Here is a 16,672-nt window from a genome sequence, read left to right as displayed (position 1 = left end):
GGCGAGGCGAGCCGGACGCGGCGTTCCTCGGGTCGCACCGCGAGGCGAGGCGAGCCGGACGCGGCGTTCCTCGGGTCGCACCGCGAGGCGAGGCCAGCCGACCGTGGGAAGAAGCAGGCGGCGGTTTTAGCGATGCGGCCGCGTGCCGTTTCCTACCTTTCCCGGTGGACGTTCTCGTCTTTCCCCCCGAGGGTCAGATTATCTTCCCTCTGCCTGTAGCCGCTCTGACGACGGCCGCCCGCTGCACGTTAAAAGCGAGCAGACGGCCTGCGTCGACCAATCGCCTTTAAGCTCTTTGTTTTGCCAAATGTAGAAAACGGCGTGGTGACTATATATCGGTGGCGGCTCCTCGCTGATCGGCCCTGAGCTCCGTTTGTTGACGGGACACGCCCCCCCCCCCGGGTTTAGTGAGGTCCGCGTCGACTCGTGTGCAGGAGGCCAGAACAACGCACGGCGTGTTTCCAGGAAGGAGGACGCTGCGGTGTGTGGACTTTATGATGCGTAAACACGGCGAGAGGAGGAATAAACGTCACACAGTGCAGAACCACATGGTGTAAACTGTTGTCATGACTGTTGTTGTGCACGGGCACATTGTTTGCACGTGTTTTGCACACTCGCCCATGAAGCGTTGGCGTCGGGCCGTTCATCCGGCGGGGAACTTAATCAGTGCGTCGTGTCCTCGGGCGTCGCCCCCGTCCTTCTGCCTCCTCTACGTGGATCTCGTCATTCGTCCGGCACCGGTCCCCTGGAGGCGTGCCGTAGCAGCAGCCGGTACCGGTGCCGGTGCCGCTCGTCTCCAGAACAGCTCGTCGGTAACGGCCGTGATTTCGTGATTGGATTATGATCACAAATATCAATCATGCTGAGTTATGCAAATCGTCTGGTTTTTTTTTTTTATGTTTTTGTTCGACTGCTCATCCTCCTCAGTAACGTGCCTCAAACCAAGCCACTGCATGCCGTTCCAACTACGATGACATTTGTACAATGGAAAACTGAGCTTTAATAAAGATCTCCGTGTTGAAACTTGTCACTTCTGTGATGAACTACTTCTCACCTTCCTTGATTTCATTCATCAGGACTTAAAGTTGATTATTACCCATTTTTTGAGCAGCGTTCGACTAAAAATAAACATTAAAAACAGCTAAAATTGCGCTTCTATTTCACATTTGTTCCACAATAAGGGTGATAAAAGAGCTTAAACCAGCAGAATCTCCATTTAACGCCTCATCTACCATAAAAGATGATGTATTCTGATCTGGGCAGCACGGTGGCGCAATTCAGTGCAACCAGTTCACCTAAGCTGCATGTTTGTGGTGGTGGGAGGAACCCGGAAAGAACCCGCGGAGAACCCACGCAGACACGGGGAGAACATCCAAAGATGGATTCCAAACTGCAACCTTGAAATGTAAAAACGTTGCGTTTACGGAATTCCCGTTCCTGCTCGTTGGGATTCCAAACACGGGGCGGCGCTTCGGGATTCTGCTGCTCGTAATGGGCCTCTTAACGGCGCTCATCAGACGAGCATCGTGACCCGAGGCCTCGGGTCACGCGCCGATGTAAGAGACCAATCAGCAACGCTTGCAGATTCCTCCTTTTTAAAATCTCACGCGGTTGTCGTGACGACAACCGTCAACAGCCGTATTGTGGAAGGACTATTATTTCGGTCGGCCGCCGTTACCCCGGCGAGGTCCCTTTGAGTGCTGCCGGGGGGGGGGGGGGGGGTTTCAGGTGTGGACTTGTCCCTGCAGACGGAGACAAGCACAAACAAGTTCAGCACACTCTGGGGGGACGGGGCCTGATGTGGGACAGTGTCTCCGCTTGAACGTTGTGTACAGGACGCCGCACACAGCTGCTCATTAGCTCCTGGCCTGCGGAGGTTTGTCCTCTACCGGAGGACACCCGGGGACCACGGTTGACTTTATTGGGGTTTTAGGGGGTCCGTTTTGATACTATGTGACTGCTGCTACTTTCGGCTTGTCCCGTCGGGGGGGGGGGGTCGCCACAGCAACCCAACCTTCTCCGCTTCACCCTGTCCTTTGCATCGTCCTCCTCTACACCCGCCACTCTCATGTCCTTCTTTCACTCTCTGTAAATGGTGCTAAAATGCGTTTGATCTTTGCTCCACGGCGTATTCTCCGTGACGTCGTGCCCCCCCGTCCCGTCATTCTTGCGCCGCCGAATCTCCTCTCAGCCTGCCACGTGTAAGCGCATCTCCCTTGAGAGACAGACGAGACGCCTGTCGCAGTCTCTTTCGCTTGCTGTCCTCCACGCCGAGGGCTCCGCAGGCTCGTCTCTCCGTCTCTAACATGGACATCGGACACTTTTTCTTTGCATTCTGGGCATTTTGCTGCTTTTACGGGTCAGCCTCCACGTGCAAGCTGAAGGCCAAGTTCAAGCTGAGCGGCTACAAGGCCGTAGAGAAAAAGACGGTCGTCGTTGGGGGGATGTTTCCCATCCACAATAGTCTGGCCAGAAAAAGTAGCAACGCGACGGGGGATGAGACTTCATCGGAGTGCGAAGGGTGAGCTGACCTCGGGTGTCGAGTGGCTTCATGTTTGGCGTTCGTTCGGTTTCTTTTCGCTTGAATAGTTACTCCGCTGACGACGGGCGATCTTACAGGCTGTTTAAAGTGAAGTAATTTCATATTCCAGCTCTAAATGAGAAATACCTGATTGGTTGACTCAATTCCACGTTTGAGCTTCGCTGTGGGCTTCAGTGAACTTGTGATTTTGCTGCTGCAGAAATCAGGGCTGGACCTCTGGGACCAATTACCAACAGTCACAAACATTATTAGGGAGACGGCATCGCATGCCGACCGAACCAGCAAGCACTTTGGACCGTCCTCTTGTGGTTTGTTTTTACCAAAGGATGACAATGGGCTGTGCATGTCTGACTCTTGTTGAGTAACTTAATTTCCTCCGCCAAGGAGGTTCTGTTGTGTTCGAGGTTTATCTGTCTGTTAGCAGGATTACGGAAAAACCGCTGCAGGGATCTTGATGGAAAAAAAAATCTGAAGATGGGTCTTAGTCTAACTGGGACCCCATTCAATTTTGAGAGCGATCCGGATATGGATCTGATCCAGAATGAGATCAGGAACAAATATTAAATGTTAACATTAAAACCCATTTATGGATTCAAGAATCAGTTAAAAATACACATCAACTCAACAAATGTATATTTTATGATCTTTGAATCTTATAATGTAAATAAAAATAGAAATAACACCAGAATCTTTGGTGTAAATCCCATTATGAGGGGAATGAGCTGCTTGGGGGAGGTTTTTCTGCCTGCTGGGAGTCTGACGCCCGAGCCAGCTTCTACTCTGCGCTGTGTGCCGAGGCTGTAGAAGACAGAAGATGCTGCTGCGTCATCCCTCTCGCGTCGTCCTCCAGGTTCAACTTCCGGACCTTCCGCTGGACCCAGACCATGCTGTTTGCCGTCAGTGAAATTAACAGCAGAGAGGACCTGCTGCCCAACACTGACCTGGGCTACGTCGTCTATGACTCCTGCTACACCATCTCCAAGGCCGTGGAAGGCACCCTCACCTACTTGACAGGAACGGATGAGGCCGTCCCCAACTACCGCTGCGGAGACGGGCCGCCCCAGGCGGCCATGGTGGGCGCAGGGGGGTCTGACCTGTCTGTTGCCACGGCTAGGATACTTGGACTATATCACTTTCCCCAGGTAGGCCGCTGCTGACTTACACGAAGGTGCAAAGACATCATGGAGAGGAGACAAACCCTTGCCTGTCTCCCCTTTCTTCTGAAGGTGAGCTATTTTTCCAGTTGCTCCACCCTGGGAAGGTCGTTCCAGTTCCCCACCTTCCAGAGAACCATTCCCAATGACAAGCACCAATCTTCAGCTATGGCCAAACTGGTGCTCCACTTCGGCTGGACTTGGGTGGGCACCATAGCCTCTGATAACATCTATGGCAAGTATGGCAGCAAAAGATTCATTGATGAGGTGGAGGAAGCCGGGGCCTGCATCGCCTTTTCGGAAACTCTGCCCAAGGTAAACACGAACATTTACATAAAAATCCATCTCTTCCAGACAAGAATGACATTTCGTTTGCTTTTGGATCTTCAGGGGGATTCCCCGGAGGACATCCAGAGCATTGTCGAAACTGTCGTTGCGTCCACAGCCAAGATCATCGTGGTCTTCTCATCCGACGTGGACTTCAGTCCTCTCATCCCCGAGCTGATTCGACACAACGTGACCAACCGCACCTGGATCGCCAGCGAGGCCTGGGTTACCTCCGCCCTCATCATGCAGCCCGGGGTCCGTGTTCTGTCGCGCACTGATCCGGCCAGTCAGAACTCATGCATGTGGCGCTGAGGTTTAATCCCACGGTTGTACCCAGGTGAGCGCCGTGCTGGGTGGGACGTTGGGCTTTGGGATACAACGAGCTGACATCCCCGGTCTTCAGGAGTTTCTGCTGGATCTGGACCCTTATGACGATGCACTCACTGAGGAATTCTGGGAGACGGTGGGTTCGTTCAACCAGACAAATGCGTCTCCGCTTTGACTGACAGCACTACACAGGGCTGGATTTGTGTCTTATAGTTGTTTAACTGCACATTGGACTACGGCAAAGCGCTACGGCGGAGCAAGGAGAACGCCAAGGGGGCTAATTCTACACACCCCAGGGCGGAACGGGGCGTCCCAGACGGGCTGTGCACGGGGCGCGAGGCCATAGCCAAGCTCGGGAACACCTACTCTGACGTTTCCCAGTTACGCATCACTTACAGGTCAGTTCTCAGCACTCGTTTCTGATTCTGGCGCTTGGCAAGGATTTTGCACGTGAACCTTGAATTCATGACGTGCACTAATTTGACAGAAACTATTCATTTGATTGAAGGTAATTCCAAAATAATGACATTGTTTATGAAAAGGACATGTCGGTGGTGAAGCTGCTTTAAGCCTCCGCTGTGTGTGTGTGTGTGTGTGTGGTTTCCATGACGACGACCACGTTTGTCTAAAGCGTGTACAAAGCCGTGTATGTCGTGGCCCACGCCTTGCACAACATGGAGCTCTGCGAAGATGGAAAAGGGCCGTTCTACGGGAAAGACTGCGCCAACATCAGCACGTTTGAACCGTGGCAGGTCGGTCCCGCTCGCACCGACGCGCGCGCGTGAGAGGAGGACTCTGTGTTTGACTCGCACCTGACTCTGGTTTCTCAGCTGATGTACTACATCATGAACGTGCGTTTCAAAATGCCGCACACGGGCGAAGAGATCTACTTCACCAATGGGGACGTGGAGCCCTACTACGAGATACTGAACTGGCAGTTCAACAGCGATGGCGAGATTTCCTACGTCAGCGTGGGCCAGTACAACGGCTCGGCAGCCCCGGAGGACCGCTTCACCATTAGGAATGACTCTGTCGTGTGGAGCGATGACGTGCTGGAGGTCAGACGGATCATTCCTTGTGTATTTTCTTTTGTCTGACGTGTGCACGCCATTCGTAAATGGTGCGTTTGTGTGCAGCCTCCCCGGTCAGTGTGCAGCGAGAACTGCCAGGCGGGCACCAGGAAGGGGATCCGACAGGGCGAGCCGGTCTGCTGCTTCGACTGCATCCCGTGTGCCGACGGAGAGATCAGCAAGACAATCAGTCAGCACAGAGTCTTACCATTCTGCGCCATGCGCGTGAAAAGCCTGAGCTTCCTGTAGCCAATGGAGAAACGTCGATATATGTGCAAAGGAAATGGAAAAAAGGAGGACAGTCGAGCAACATTTAAGTTGAATTTATGCATTTAACGATAAAAGTTTAATATGCAGGAAAGAAACTCGCATTCATTGTTATCTGGTGCTGAAACGATCTGCCGGTGTTTTATTCGGGCAGATCATTCCTGCTTTTACTTTCTTGAATGGCTTCAACCCCCCCTCCTTTCCTCTACGACAGACGCGCGTGAATGCATCGTATGCGGCGAGGACGACTGGTCCAACGACGCTCACGATGCCTGCATGCCCAAGATCATCGAGTTCCTGGCGTTCGGGGAGCCGCTGGGGATCACGCTCATCGTCATCTCGGTCTTCGGCGCTCTCGTCACCGTTGCTATCGCGGTGAGCCTCGTTGCAGGGAAGAGCAGAGAGTAACGGCCACCTCTAGGAATCCTCGTGTTGCGTTTTTCTTTCTAGGTGGTGCTTGTTATGAACATGGGCACACCTCTGGTGAAGGCCAACGACCCTCTGCTGAGTTTCTCACTGCTCTTTTCGCTGGTGGTGACCTTCCTCTGCTCCATCGTCTTCCTCGGAGAGCCCAAGGACTGGAGCTGCATGACCAGCCAGGTCGCCTTGGCGCTGGGCTTTGCTCTTTGCCTTTCCTCTATCATGGGTGTGTATAGTTGTGTTAGATTAGATGCTCTTGTCACCACTGTCCCTCTCAGCACCCCCCCCCCCCCCCCTTTGGCTCCGCCTCAGGTAAATCAGCCGTGTTGATGTTCAGAGCTTTGGCTCTTAAAGCGATTCGGAACAAACTCAAAGCAGCGGCCAAGGCTGCAAAGGCTGCGGCTGAAGCGGCCGCCAACAACGAGGGTCCCGACATCATTGTGACAAACACAAACAACAGCAACAACAACAACAACGCCGTCGCCGCCGTCGGAGCCAACGCCGAAGTGGACAGGCTCACGTTTGCCCAGCAGAGGGTGATGGCTGCCGTGGCGACGCTGATACAGGTAGATGAAACTCTGGCCTCTTCCTGCTTTGTAGCATCAGGCGTCGTCATGCTTGTCTTCCTGCTACACAGGCTGTAGCGTGCACAGTGTGGCTCATCGTCCTCCCTCCCCACTCGATAAAAAACACGTCTGGCCAGAACATAAAGATCATCCTTGAGTGTGACGAAGGCTCCGTGGTCTTCATCTGTTGCATCTTTGCCTACGACGTCCTGCTGGCTCTGTTGGCCTTCATCTTTGCGTTTATCGCCCGCAAACTGGAGGACCACTTCAGGTAGGAGCGTGAAGCTGAAGCACATTTAGCCTGAAGCTGAAGGACATTTAGCCTGAAGCTGAAGCACATGTAGCCTGAAGCTGAAGCACATTTAGCCTGAAGCTGAAGCACATTTAGCCTGAAGCTGAAGCACATTTAGCCTGAAGCTGAAGCACATTTAGCCTGAAGCTGAAGCACATGTAGCCTGAAGCTGAAGGACATCTAGCCTGAAGCTGAAGGACATGTAGCCTGAAGCTGAAGGACATTTAGCCTGAAGCTGAAGGACATTTAGCCTGAAGCTGAAGCACATTTAGCCTGAAGCTGAAGCACATTTAGCCTGAAGCTGAAGCACATGTAGCCTGAAGCTGAAGGACATTTAGCCTGAAGCTGAAGGACATTTAGCCTGAAGCTGAAGCACATCTAGCCTGAAGTCCCCTTTAAACCTGATCGTGTGTGTACCTTTTGTTTCTCACTCTCTCCCACAGCGAAGGCAAGTTCATTACCTTTGGCATGCTGGTCTTCTTCATCGTCTGGATCTCCTTCATCCCGGCTTACCTCAGCACACGCGGCAAGTTCATGGTTGCCGTCCAGATCTTTGCCATCCTGGCCTCCAGCTTCGGCCTGCTGGCCTGCATATTTCTGCCCAAGTGTTACGTTTTCCTGATCAAACCTGAAAGCAACACAGAAGAGATGATGAAGCCCCGTCCCAAGCCACGTGACGGGACCGGCACCGGCACCTCTGCCTCGCTTGCTACGACTGCCACCGAAATCACCGCGACAACAGCATCCACCGCTATTAATGACTGATGGAGCCGGACTCAGATCTAAACCGAGCCGCGATGCTGATTCCACAGCAACATCCAGCTGTTTAGTTTATTGTCCTGTTGTATACACATAAACTGCAAACGTCTTGTTTGTTACATACTTAATTCGCAAATTATGTTACTTACAAATATTTTTATTTACTCAACCTGCGTATATTTTAAATACAAGTGTACCTTCGCCTGTTTTCAATGAGCAATGTCCACGAGGAAACTGCTACCTCAACAAGTAAAATAAAATAAAGCAGTGAAGCTGAAATAAAATGAAGTCATTGTACCTTTGATATACTAGTTGCATATATTTTATTAATTGCTTCGCAGATATAGATGCATGCGAATATCGCTCAAATATTTCTAACAATGTTTCATTTAAGGCCATTTTTATTTATCTTAATAATCTGTCAGTGCAATGAAGTATTTGTGGAGCTCTGTTAGCATAAAATATTTTATAGCAATATAATAAATATTATTTTCAATCACTATAATATCTGCTTTGTCTCTTCGCTTGCAGTCTACGTATTGCATCGTACTCGATAGGTGTCGCTCTAAAATGCAGTCGTTGCAGTTGAAGTCTCTGACGCCGCTATGACACCTTTTAGCCACTAGAAGGAGATCTTTAAAAGTTAAAACCGCAGAGAGTCACTGTAATGATGAACTCTTCTCATTTATTTTTTATTTCGAGCCCTTTTGGTTATTTTTCCTTGATCACAACGTTGGACTTAAACTATTGAAGAAACACATTATATTTTTTATATCTGCAGTTGGAAAAGCCTTTTAGCGTTACAGGTGGATCTTGATCACATTTTCAGGAAATGTTTGGAATGTTCCCAGGAACAGACTGTTAAAGTTTAACGATGATCCATCGGATTCTGGATCACTTTGAAATGTTCACATTTCAACAACACTCTTTTGACCTGTGACCTCTGTGAAATAGCCGGCGGCTGTCTAGTCTAGGCTGCAGACACGCTGCCAGGGATTTACACGTGTGTGTGTGTGTGTGTGTGTGTGTGGTGTTGCAGCATGTATCAGCTTGCGTCTCAGTTGAGCTTTAGGATAAAGGCCTCGAATGCTTGAATTTCTGTCGGTGACGTCGACGTTACGGAGAAGTCAGATTGGATTCGCTGAAGTGAAGAATCTCCTCGGGCTGCGACCTTGAGACGCGACACGTCGTCCTGCTGTGAATAACCTCTAAACTCGTAATGATCAATGTAGATCCAATTATTGAAAGTTTGTTTTCATGGTCAAGGAATTAAATAAATGTAGGTCAATAATTTTTGGGTTCAATCACAAACAATATGGGGGGACTGAGATGCTTGGCGGAGTTCTTTTCCATAATTAACCTTTTGGGCTGTTTTTCTGTGGAGTTTCTTACAGATGTTGGTCGTAGTTTAATGTTTCTGTTTATTAGGCGTAATTTCGACTTCTTCTCTAAGCGTGTTTTGGATTTTCCCCTTGCGGGACTAATAAAGGGAACGTCTTACCTCAGTCAGTCAGGGAAGCTCGGCGAGTTTCAGCTGGAGAACTCTGCCCGACGCTTTAATGAGGCTTCAGCCTCGAGACTCCATGAGATCCACCTTCATTAACAAAAGTAATTGATTCATCCTCTTTCTGGAAGCCATTTAATTTTTAAAATTCAAACCAGTGTGTGCTAATAGTAGATGAATGCCCCCCCCCCCCCCCCATAAAAGTGGGACTGACTGCATCCCCAGCAACATCATTTCTGTCTCAGCGAGGACGACTCCTTTACCGTGTCAGGATATAATCATCAGGTGCATATTTAAGAAAATGTTTTAACATTTGAATTCAAGGATTTTTTTCTCTAAAATCCTAAACCACAAAATAACGAAACTTGTAATTTAAGCTCTGAATCTTAACTGAATTAAAACATTACAAAGGTGCTTTTAGGTGTTTTCCATATTTTATATTTGACAAGAACATGAAAAATACGCAGTCGAGCCTTCATGATTTAAACGACTTAATTAACGCATCAAACACAACTTTCCTGATGAACTCCACTCAAAACACGGCATTAGTGCTGAGTCAGGGGATCAATAAGGGGATCGATGCCTCTCACCTAAATGCGATTCTGTTTCCTCCCTCTCTGTGGTTCATTCAGATAAAAACTCACTTTGGTCCAAGTGGAAATGTTTGCTTGGGAGTTGCCCGGCGGGATTCCTGAGGCTTTCTGGTGACTGTGTGTTAACATTGTGCGACAGACTAAACACAAACACACAAATAGAAACATAAGGAAACACGAAACCTCCCACAAAGCTTCGAGTTGCCTTCAGACCAGACTGCAGGGCTAATTTGACTCATACGTTCTACTACTAATACTACGTTCTACTACTAAAATGACATATATTTTATTTTTCATCTGTGCTTCAGCATTTTGATGCAGATAAACAACTTTTCCTGATGTTTGGTGTTTGTCCTACGACAGCCTGCGGAGTCGTATGACGCGGGGAATGGTGTTAAAACGCAGACCCTAAGGATGAGTGTATTTATAGTCGTCACTTCTTCCACTCCTTAAGACAAGAGGAACAAGCGCAGTGCATGTTGAGTGTCAGTATCAATGGATTTATTCATTGCACAATTCAAAATATGATTCTACTGACTTTACCACCTCCACTCGACTCTTATTTAGGATGCATTGTTTGATTGTGTCGTATGAAGTTTGTGTGTTTTATGGTATACAACGATCACGCGTGTATCGTGCACCTACACTCTGTTAGAGTGCGGTTGCATCGCCGACACCCTGGCGTGTTTGGCTACCTCCTTTAAGGCCAGGCAGGCGGTGACGAGACAAGGAAACCCGGATCCTGTTTCAGGCTGGATGAGGCTATAAGAGACCGGAGAACGCAGACAAGACGGACAGAAAGACGGAGGAGTCTCAGAAAAAGACACAAGAAAGAGGGGAGGAAACAAAGAGGGGGGGGGGGAAACAAAGAGCCTCCGTCGTAGAGGACGTTCAGAAAGTAGAACGTCAGACCAAACGACCTTTCTCCCGCCCCTCCCTGAAGCCGGAGCCATCGGTCCAGACCAGCGAAGAGGAAAACCTCCGGAAGCCCGAAGCTCATCCTCATCGCCTTGCTCTCTGACCTTTGCCCTTGAGGGAAAAGTAGGAGGCATCCTCCAGAGGCAGGGGGCGGGGAAGGCATGTTAGCTGCACGGAGCAGCGGCGGGGGGCTCGGGGGGCACCCGCTGCATCACATGCACAGAAAGCAATCAGTGGCCTCTCTCAGCGGGAGCAAAGTCCACCGCAACCCTGACGCCAAGCGCGGTTCTTCAGCCGGGAAGCAGGGGGCGCTGTACAAACACAAGGCGGTGATAATGAGAGAGATGGAGACCAGCTGGTACCTGAAAATGTTTGGGATGGGCAAGGAGGAGACGGTGGCACATCAGACGGGCATGCCCTACAGGTCAGTGGAGCGCGTGTGTGCGATGGAGGGACAGTGAACGCATCCGTGCAGCCATTGAGGTGTTTTTGCCCGTTTTTATACTACTAGTACACGTGGTGACCCTTTGCTGGTGCATTAATGAAGTGTTTTCTGGGCCGGCAGGTTCTCTATCGTTTCATTCCAAGGATTCAAGGTGTTTATTGTTTCATGTCAGGTGCACAGAAAGAAGGGAAACAATGAAATTCTTACTTTGCTGCCCACGAGGGATGCCAGGAATAGAATGTGTGTGTGTGTGTGTGTGTGCACATGTATGTGCATCAGAAACCAAACGTCACGCTGCTCCGCCCCCACCTCACAGTTCAGTCACCTGATCTGCCCGTAATGCTAATAGACAGCGTCTGTCTTGCTGTTTTAACTGTGTTGACATTTCTGACACCATGGAGACGAAACACACGGAGGCCGGAGGGGGCGTTTGGGTCGTTGTTGTCTGCTGACAGGCGGGACAATTGACACTTTCCTAAGTTTGGCATTTGTGCAGCTGATTAGCCGTTCTTGTATCCCTTCCTGTTTCTCACGCGTGGATATTCTCTGTATTGCTCCCAGGACAGTTTTCTTTCCACGCCTTTCCTCTAATCGCTCTCCTCTCAGTGTCTAATCCGTCTGTGGCCGCATCCCAATTACTGAAGCCTAAAGCGTCCCATTCATCAGCCTGGCGTCCAGGCTTCCTCCCGTCCTCTCGTCTCGCTCCCGCCTTTATTCTCTCGCCTCCCTGCTGGTTTTGCCTCTATCAATTCTTTCATGTAGAAAAAATAAAGTAAAGAAGAGGCTTTGAGGACCAAAGGCGCAGTGCGGTGAGAAAATGTCGAGCCAAACTAAATGTTAGAGGAGCTCATTAAGCAGCCAAGCAGAATCAGTGTCCTTAATTAACTACATTCAATCGGCTGCAAAGCTGCACAGGATGAGATTTACAGAGAAACAAAGACTTCTTGGCAACTGCAGCTTCATTAATATTCAAAGTTTCACAAATTCAACAAATTGCACATGTAAATAAGTGACTGTTTTCCTGAAGTTAAGGCTCTGACTGCTTCACAACTTTCCCTGCTTGTCTGTTTTTAAGGAGGGTGACCTCGCGCGCGTGTGTGTGTGTGTGTGTGTGTGTGTGTGTGTGTGTGTGTGTGTGTGTGTGTGTGTGTGCGCGCGCGATGGAGCGCAGCAGCTGTGTTGTGTCTTTCCCTGGAAAGTGTGTGTTGTGATTTTTACGCAGTGGTAGCATTTCCAGCAAAGTGAGTTGGGGGGGAAAAGGATGGATGCTAACTCATGCTCACTTTGCAGGTTGTAAAGTTAGCTTGAGCTAAATGGCTGATCAAAACGTCCTCGACTCCGGGAAGATTTGGTAAAGAGTGTCACTTTCTGGTAATATCTAAAGTTATATATAAAGTTTAATTACGTATTAACTCAATGGCAGCCATTCTATCCCTGCTCCTCTATGATTAAAGCAGCACGAGTTCATTCAGTGTTGTATGCAAAATAATAGCACACTTTTCTCTAAATGGAGAGAAAGACAAAATGTCCGTTATGCATATATTTTTCCCGTTCGGGATAATATCTTATTCTGACTCTGTTCCGCCGCTTTTAGATTTTCAACAGTTAATAAAAATGGGATTGAGTAAAGAATGTAGGCCAACACGTTGGCGTTCAACAGGAGCAGGGCGGTCCCCGAGGCCTGGAGGCTGATCACCGGCATAATTAGCGCTCCCGTTGAGTCAGACGCCACAGAACGGACCAGCCTCATCCAACAGAACAGCACGCCAATGGTCACGGATGCCCCGGAAATCTCAAGGGAGAGGTTGGAAAGCAGATGCAAATATTAACGAATAAATATTAATAAAAAAGACCCCCCCAAAAAAGAATTCAGAGGTGATCTACGCTTTGCTTCGCTGCTCTGCTTGTTCTGTTTCTATCTGGCTCTGCAGACTAGATAACTATCAGACACATGCAATCATCATATGGGGATTCAGTGTGTGTGTGTGTGGGGGGGGGGGGGGGGGGCTGGCAGCTAAAGAGACAGAGGAACATTCAGGCTAATGAGTCTCAGGGAACATGAAGCTGATGAATAATAATAATTAAAAGGAGAACAAGTGGGAAAAGCATAAAAACCAACGCCTGATGAGTATTCTTGTAATCTTACTGGACCTCCAGTAATGTAACCTCTCCTGTTCTCTCCTTCTTCCATTATCCCTATCTTTTCTTTTTTTTTTTGGGGGGGGGGGGGGGGGGGGGTACACTTTTCAGGAACTCGGTCAAGCTCGAAGAAGGATGAGACGTTTCTCAACACCAGAGGTCAAAAGAAAAATTAAAATATACAGAGATGGGAGAGAACTAACTGAACTTTATTTCTGAACGGGGCATTAACTATTATTCTGTGTGTACTGAGTGTGTTCAGTGTGCACGTATGCGTGCCGTGTGTGTGTGTGTGTGTGTGTGTGTGTGTGTGTGGATGCGAAAGCTTTCAGGGTCTATTAATATACCGTAAAACGCTCAGCAGACATTCCAGCTGCGGAGCGGGATCAGTTTTTCCAGACCATCCTGTCGGACAATAGGCGCAGCTGCCATTCTGCCCCCCTCCCTCCGAGTTCTACGAGTATCCACGCATGCATTACATTTGCATGAACCAAAGTGGTACGTTGATGGAGATTCGCTTCCTTCCAGGCGATGGTAACCCTTGAAAGTTGAATCTGAAGCAACTGGCGTTCCTTCTCGGCACCGCGGTTGCTGCTCGCTTCACAGAGCAGCTGTCAGGAAAGTGCCGACGTCAGCAGAGCAGCTCGTATGGCATGATAAACTCATCAGGGCCCTCTTCATTCATAGGGAGTATTTCCCTGAGCTCAGCACTTTGTGTTTCCAGTTTGTGTCACCGTTTAGAGAGAATTATATTTATCAGCTGTCTGAACTCAGCTCTCTCTAATTACGCTCAAACCCCGTCTAATGGCCGGTTTGGTATTTCGTGTGCTTTCTGACCTTTGGATCAGCGATTCTCCTGAATGAGGAGGAATGATGCTGAAAAGAACACTCCATGTGCGGCGGATCAACAAGGATGAATGGAAGGATGGATTCAAGATGTGTGTGTGTGTGTGTGTGTGTGTAAACAGTTTGTGTTTGATCTCAAATCTCCCAATATGGTAGAATGGTATTCCTCATGATTCCCACAATCCACTGGGGGGATCAGACATGATGTCATTGAACGGTCCTGAGAGGAGGCCAGAGGTGAGTGATTATATACTGTGTGTGTGTGTGATGGCAGGGAGGGAGGCTTTTAACTTGTGCTTCATTACGTGATGAAAACACTGTGTGCAATTGTGCATAACGTGCTGTTGGATGTGTGTGTGTGTGTGTGTGCGTGTTTATTTTAGATGTTTCTTATGGGCACAACTCCAGAGTACTCTTTGTTTAGAGGGAGAAAAAAAGGAGGGGAGGGCAGGAAATGAAAGACAAAAGACATGAAAGGAGTTTTTAAAAGAGGTCGGGGATGGAAAAGTGCATGAAAAAGGCTAAATTAAAGCAGACGTGAGGAAAATCAGGAATGAGAGGAAATCTGCTTGTGGCAGAGGGAATACCGAGAGACAAAAGAGGGATGATGAGGAGAGTGGGAGAATGGCGAGGGAGGGAGAGAGAGAGAGAGAGAGACAGACAGCGAGGGAGAGGGAGGGGGAGACATGTCCCAGATTCCCAGGCCATTTAATCGGGAGCAAAACCAAACTGAGCTTATAATGTCGACTGGCTGAGCAGGGGGCAAAGTGGCAGCGTGTGTGTGTGTGTGTGTGTGTGTGTGTGTGTGTGTGTGTGTGTGTCGCGGCCCACATGGAGGGGAACACGTGAAGAACAAGCCCGTTTTTCCTGAGAGGACGTGAAGCCAGCCTGCGTTTAAAAGACACTTTCCCCGTTCCCAGCTTCAGGAGGACTTTACATCATCCAGAGGGAGTCCCGACTTTCCTTTGAGCTTTAAGCATTCTCCCACCCGGCCCCCTGCCTCGGTGCGTGGGTGAGGAGGCCTACCTGGATTAATCTGGGCGTACATGTTCGTGGGACAGACGCCGAGGAGACGCGGCAGACTGAAGGCGAGGATAAAGTGAGCTGGGAAACGACAGGATGTACCTGTATAAAGCCGCCTGTCCGGACATCCCCAACCCCAAACAGAAGGCGTCCCGGAGTCAAGGTGGGGTCCATGCCCAAGGCCCGGGACAGGGGAGGCTAGCACGGAGGACGTCCGTCCGGACGGGGACGCAGCCCTACAACCCGCCGATGCTGTGGACGGCAAATAAGAGCAACGGCGCGGCGGCCATCAAAGAGCTGGAGGAGTTCCTCAACTTCCACTCGCTGTCGCTGCACGAGACGGTCCGGTGCCAGACGGGGATGCTCTACAGGTAACCTCACCTGCAGCTCAGCCCTCAGGCCAGGAATCGGCATGAAGCCGCTTCGCCGTCGTTGCCTTGCTGTTTCCAGCCGAGAGGAAAGGAGGAGGTTTATTATCAGATGAACCTTTTGATGCTCTGAAAGCTTCTTCTGCTGTTTGTTCACAGGATTACATTCAGCGTAATAATAACATGACTTAATTTTGTTCTGTTGTCCTGTTGGAGAGGAAATTAGTTTCCCGTCGCCTCTCTGCGCCGACGGAGAGGAATCGGTATCCCTGATGGGTCAGCTTGGCTGTCTGCTTATTTATTTTATCTTTTTTGCCCAGGGACCTCGGCATATGTGTGGTCGCGGTCGCCATGGTAACCTAATGAAACAGCTGGCTGTCCATGAGTTTTTCCAGGTCGGTGCTCCTCCTCTCAACAGCACAGAACATTTCTGCAACTTTCAGGAAGTGCTTCTTCACAATAACTCCAAAATAAAACAAACATATAAAGAGGCATCTGTGAAATATTCACACAACATACTTTCCTAACGTGGTTACCTGAGAGGAGGGGGATTTAAATGTACGCCCCCTTCCCAAATGTAGAGGGGGAGGCGGAGGCTTGTGCTCCTTAAAACACAGGATGAGTCGCGTCGGCCCATTTGTAGGACGGCATATGTGCCTATTTCTGTGTGTGTGTGTGTGTGTGTGACTCTCACATCGTTACCGGGGTTATTGTTCTTGTTCATGTTCTGCGGTTGTAATTTTCTCTGATAAACATGCATGACTCAACATGTCCTCCGGGCTAATGCTAATGATCTAGTCAGGGCCTTGGCTTGTGTCCGTGTGTCCGGGAAAAGCAGAGATCAGTCTCTGCGTTCCTCAGATCATGACTCTGACAGGCAGCCGTCGCACACGTCGACCCTGAACGCCTCACCGCCGAACGGGCATCCATGCACAGGGTGTCTCCGGCCTGTCTTCCGGCGCCATCGCGCTCCGATTTTCCTTCCTGTCTCCATCTTGTCTTCTCGCATCGTATTAAAGGAAGTAAATCTTCTTCCTGAATGGACTGAAACCTGTTCATTTGAGCCAGTTTTTTTTGCTGCTTCATTTGAACGATTATTGATTCCTTCAGGA

The 16,672-nt window shown here is 49.5% G+C and overlaps 1 protein-coding gene across 1 annotated transcript; it reads left to right on the top strand.

Moving 5' to 3' along the window:
* Positions 1–2,429: 2,429 nt before the first annotated feature.
* vmn2r1 (vomeronasal 2, receptor 1) lies at positions 2,430–7,730 on the top strand. Its single transcript, XM_068745311.1, has 14 exons — positions 2,430–2,521; positions 3,393–3,684; positions 3,769–4,011; positions 4,087–4,278; positions 4,361–4,486; positions 4,564–4,748; positions 4,982–5,102; positions 5,181–5,408; positions 5,487–5,610; positions 5,902–6,062; positions 6,138–6,333; positions 6,420–6,673; positions 6,745–6,944; positions 7,409–7,730. The coding sequence occupies exons 1-14, from the start codon at positions 2,445–2,447 to the stop codon at positions 7,728–7,730; spliced, it is 2,721 nt and encodes a 906-aa protein (XP_068601412.1). The 5' UTR covers positions 2,430–2,444.
* Positions 7,731–16,672: the final 8,942 nt, after the last annotated feature.

This window comes from Brachionichthys hirsutus, chromosome 11, assembly GCF_040956055.1.
Source record: "Brachionichthys hirsutus isolate HB-005 chromosome 11, CSIRO-AGI_Bhir_v1, whole genome shotgun sequence".
Lineage (NCBI taxonomy): Eukaryota > Metazoa > Chordata > Actinopteri > Lophiiformes > Brachionichthyidae > Brachionichthys > Brachionichthys hirsutus.
Note: the sequence above shows the minus strand (reverse complement) of the source record. Positions and strands in the feature narration are given on the sequence as shown.

Excerpts from the sequence above, each read along its gene's own strand:
- vmn2r1 (XM_068745311.1), top strand. The coding sequence starts at position 2,445 with ATGTTTCCCATCCACAATAGTCTGGCCAGAAAAAGTAGCAACGCGACG. Across the intron at positions 6,063-6,137 it reads TCGTCACCGTTGCTATCGCG|GTGGTGCTTGTTATGAACAT; the intron begins GTGAGCCTCGTT and ends TTTTCTTTCTAG. Across the intron at positions 6,674-6,744 it reads CCGTGGCGACGCTGATACAG|GCTGTAGCGTGCACAGTGTG; the intron begins GTAGATGAAACT and ends CCTGCTACACAG.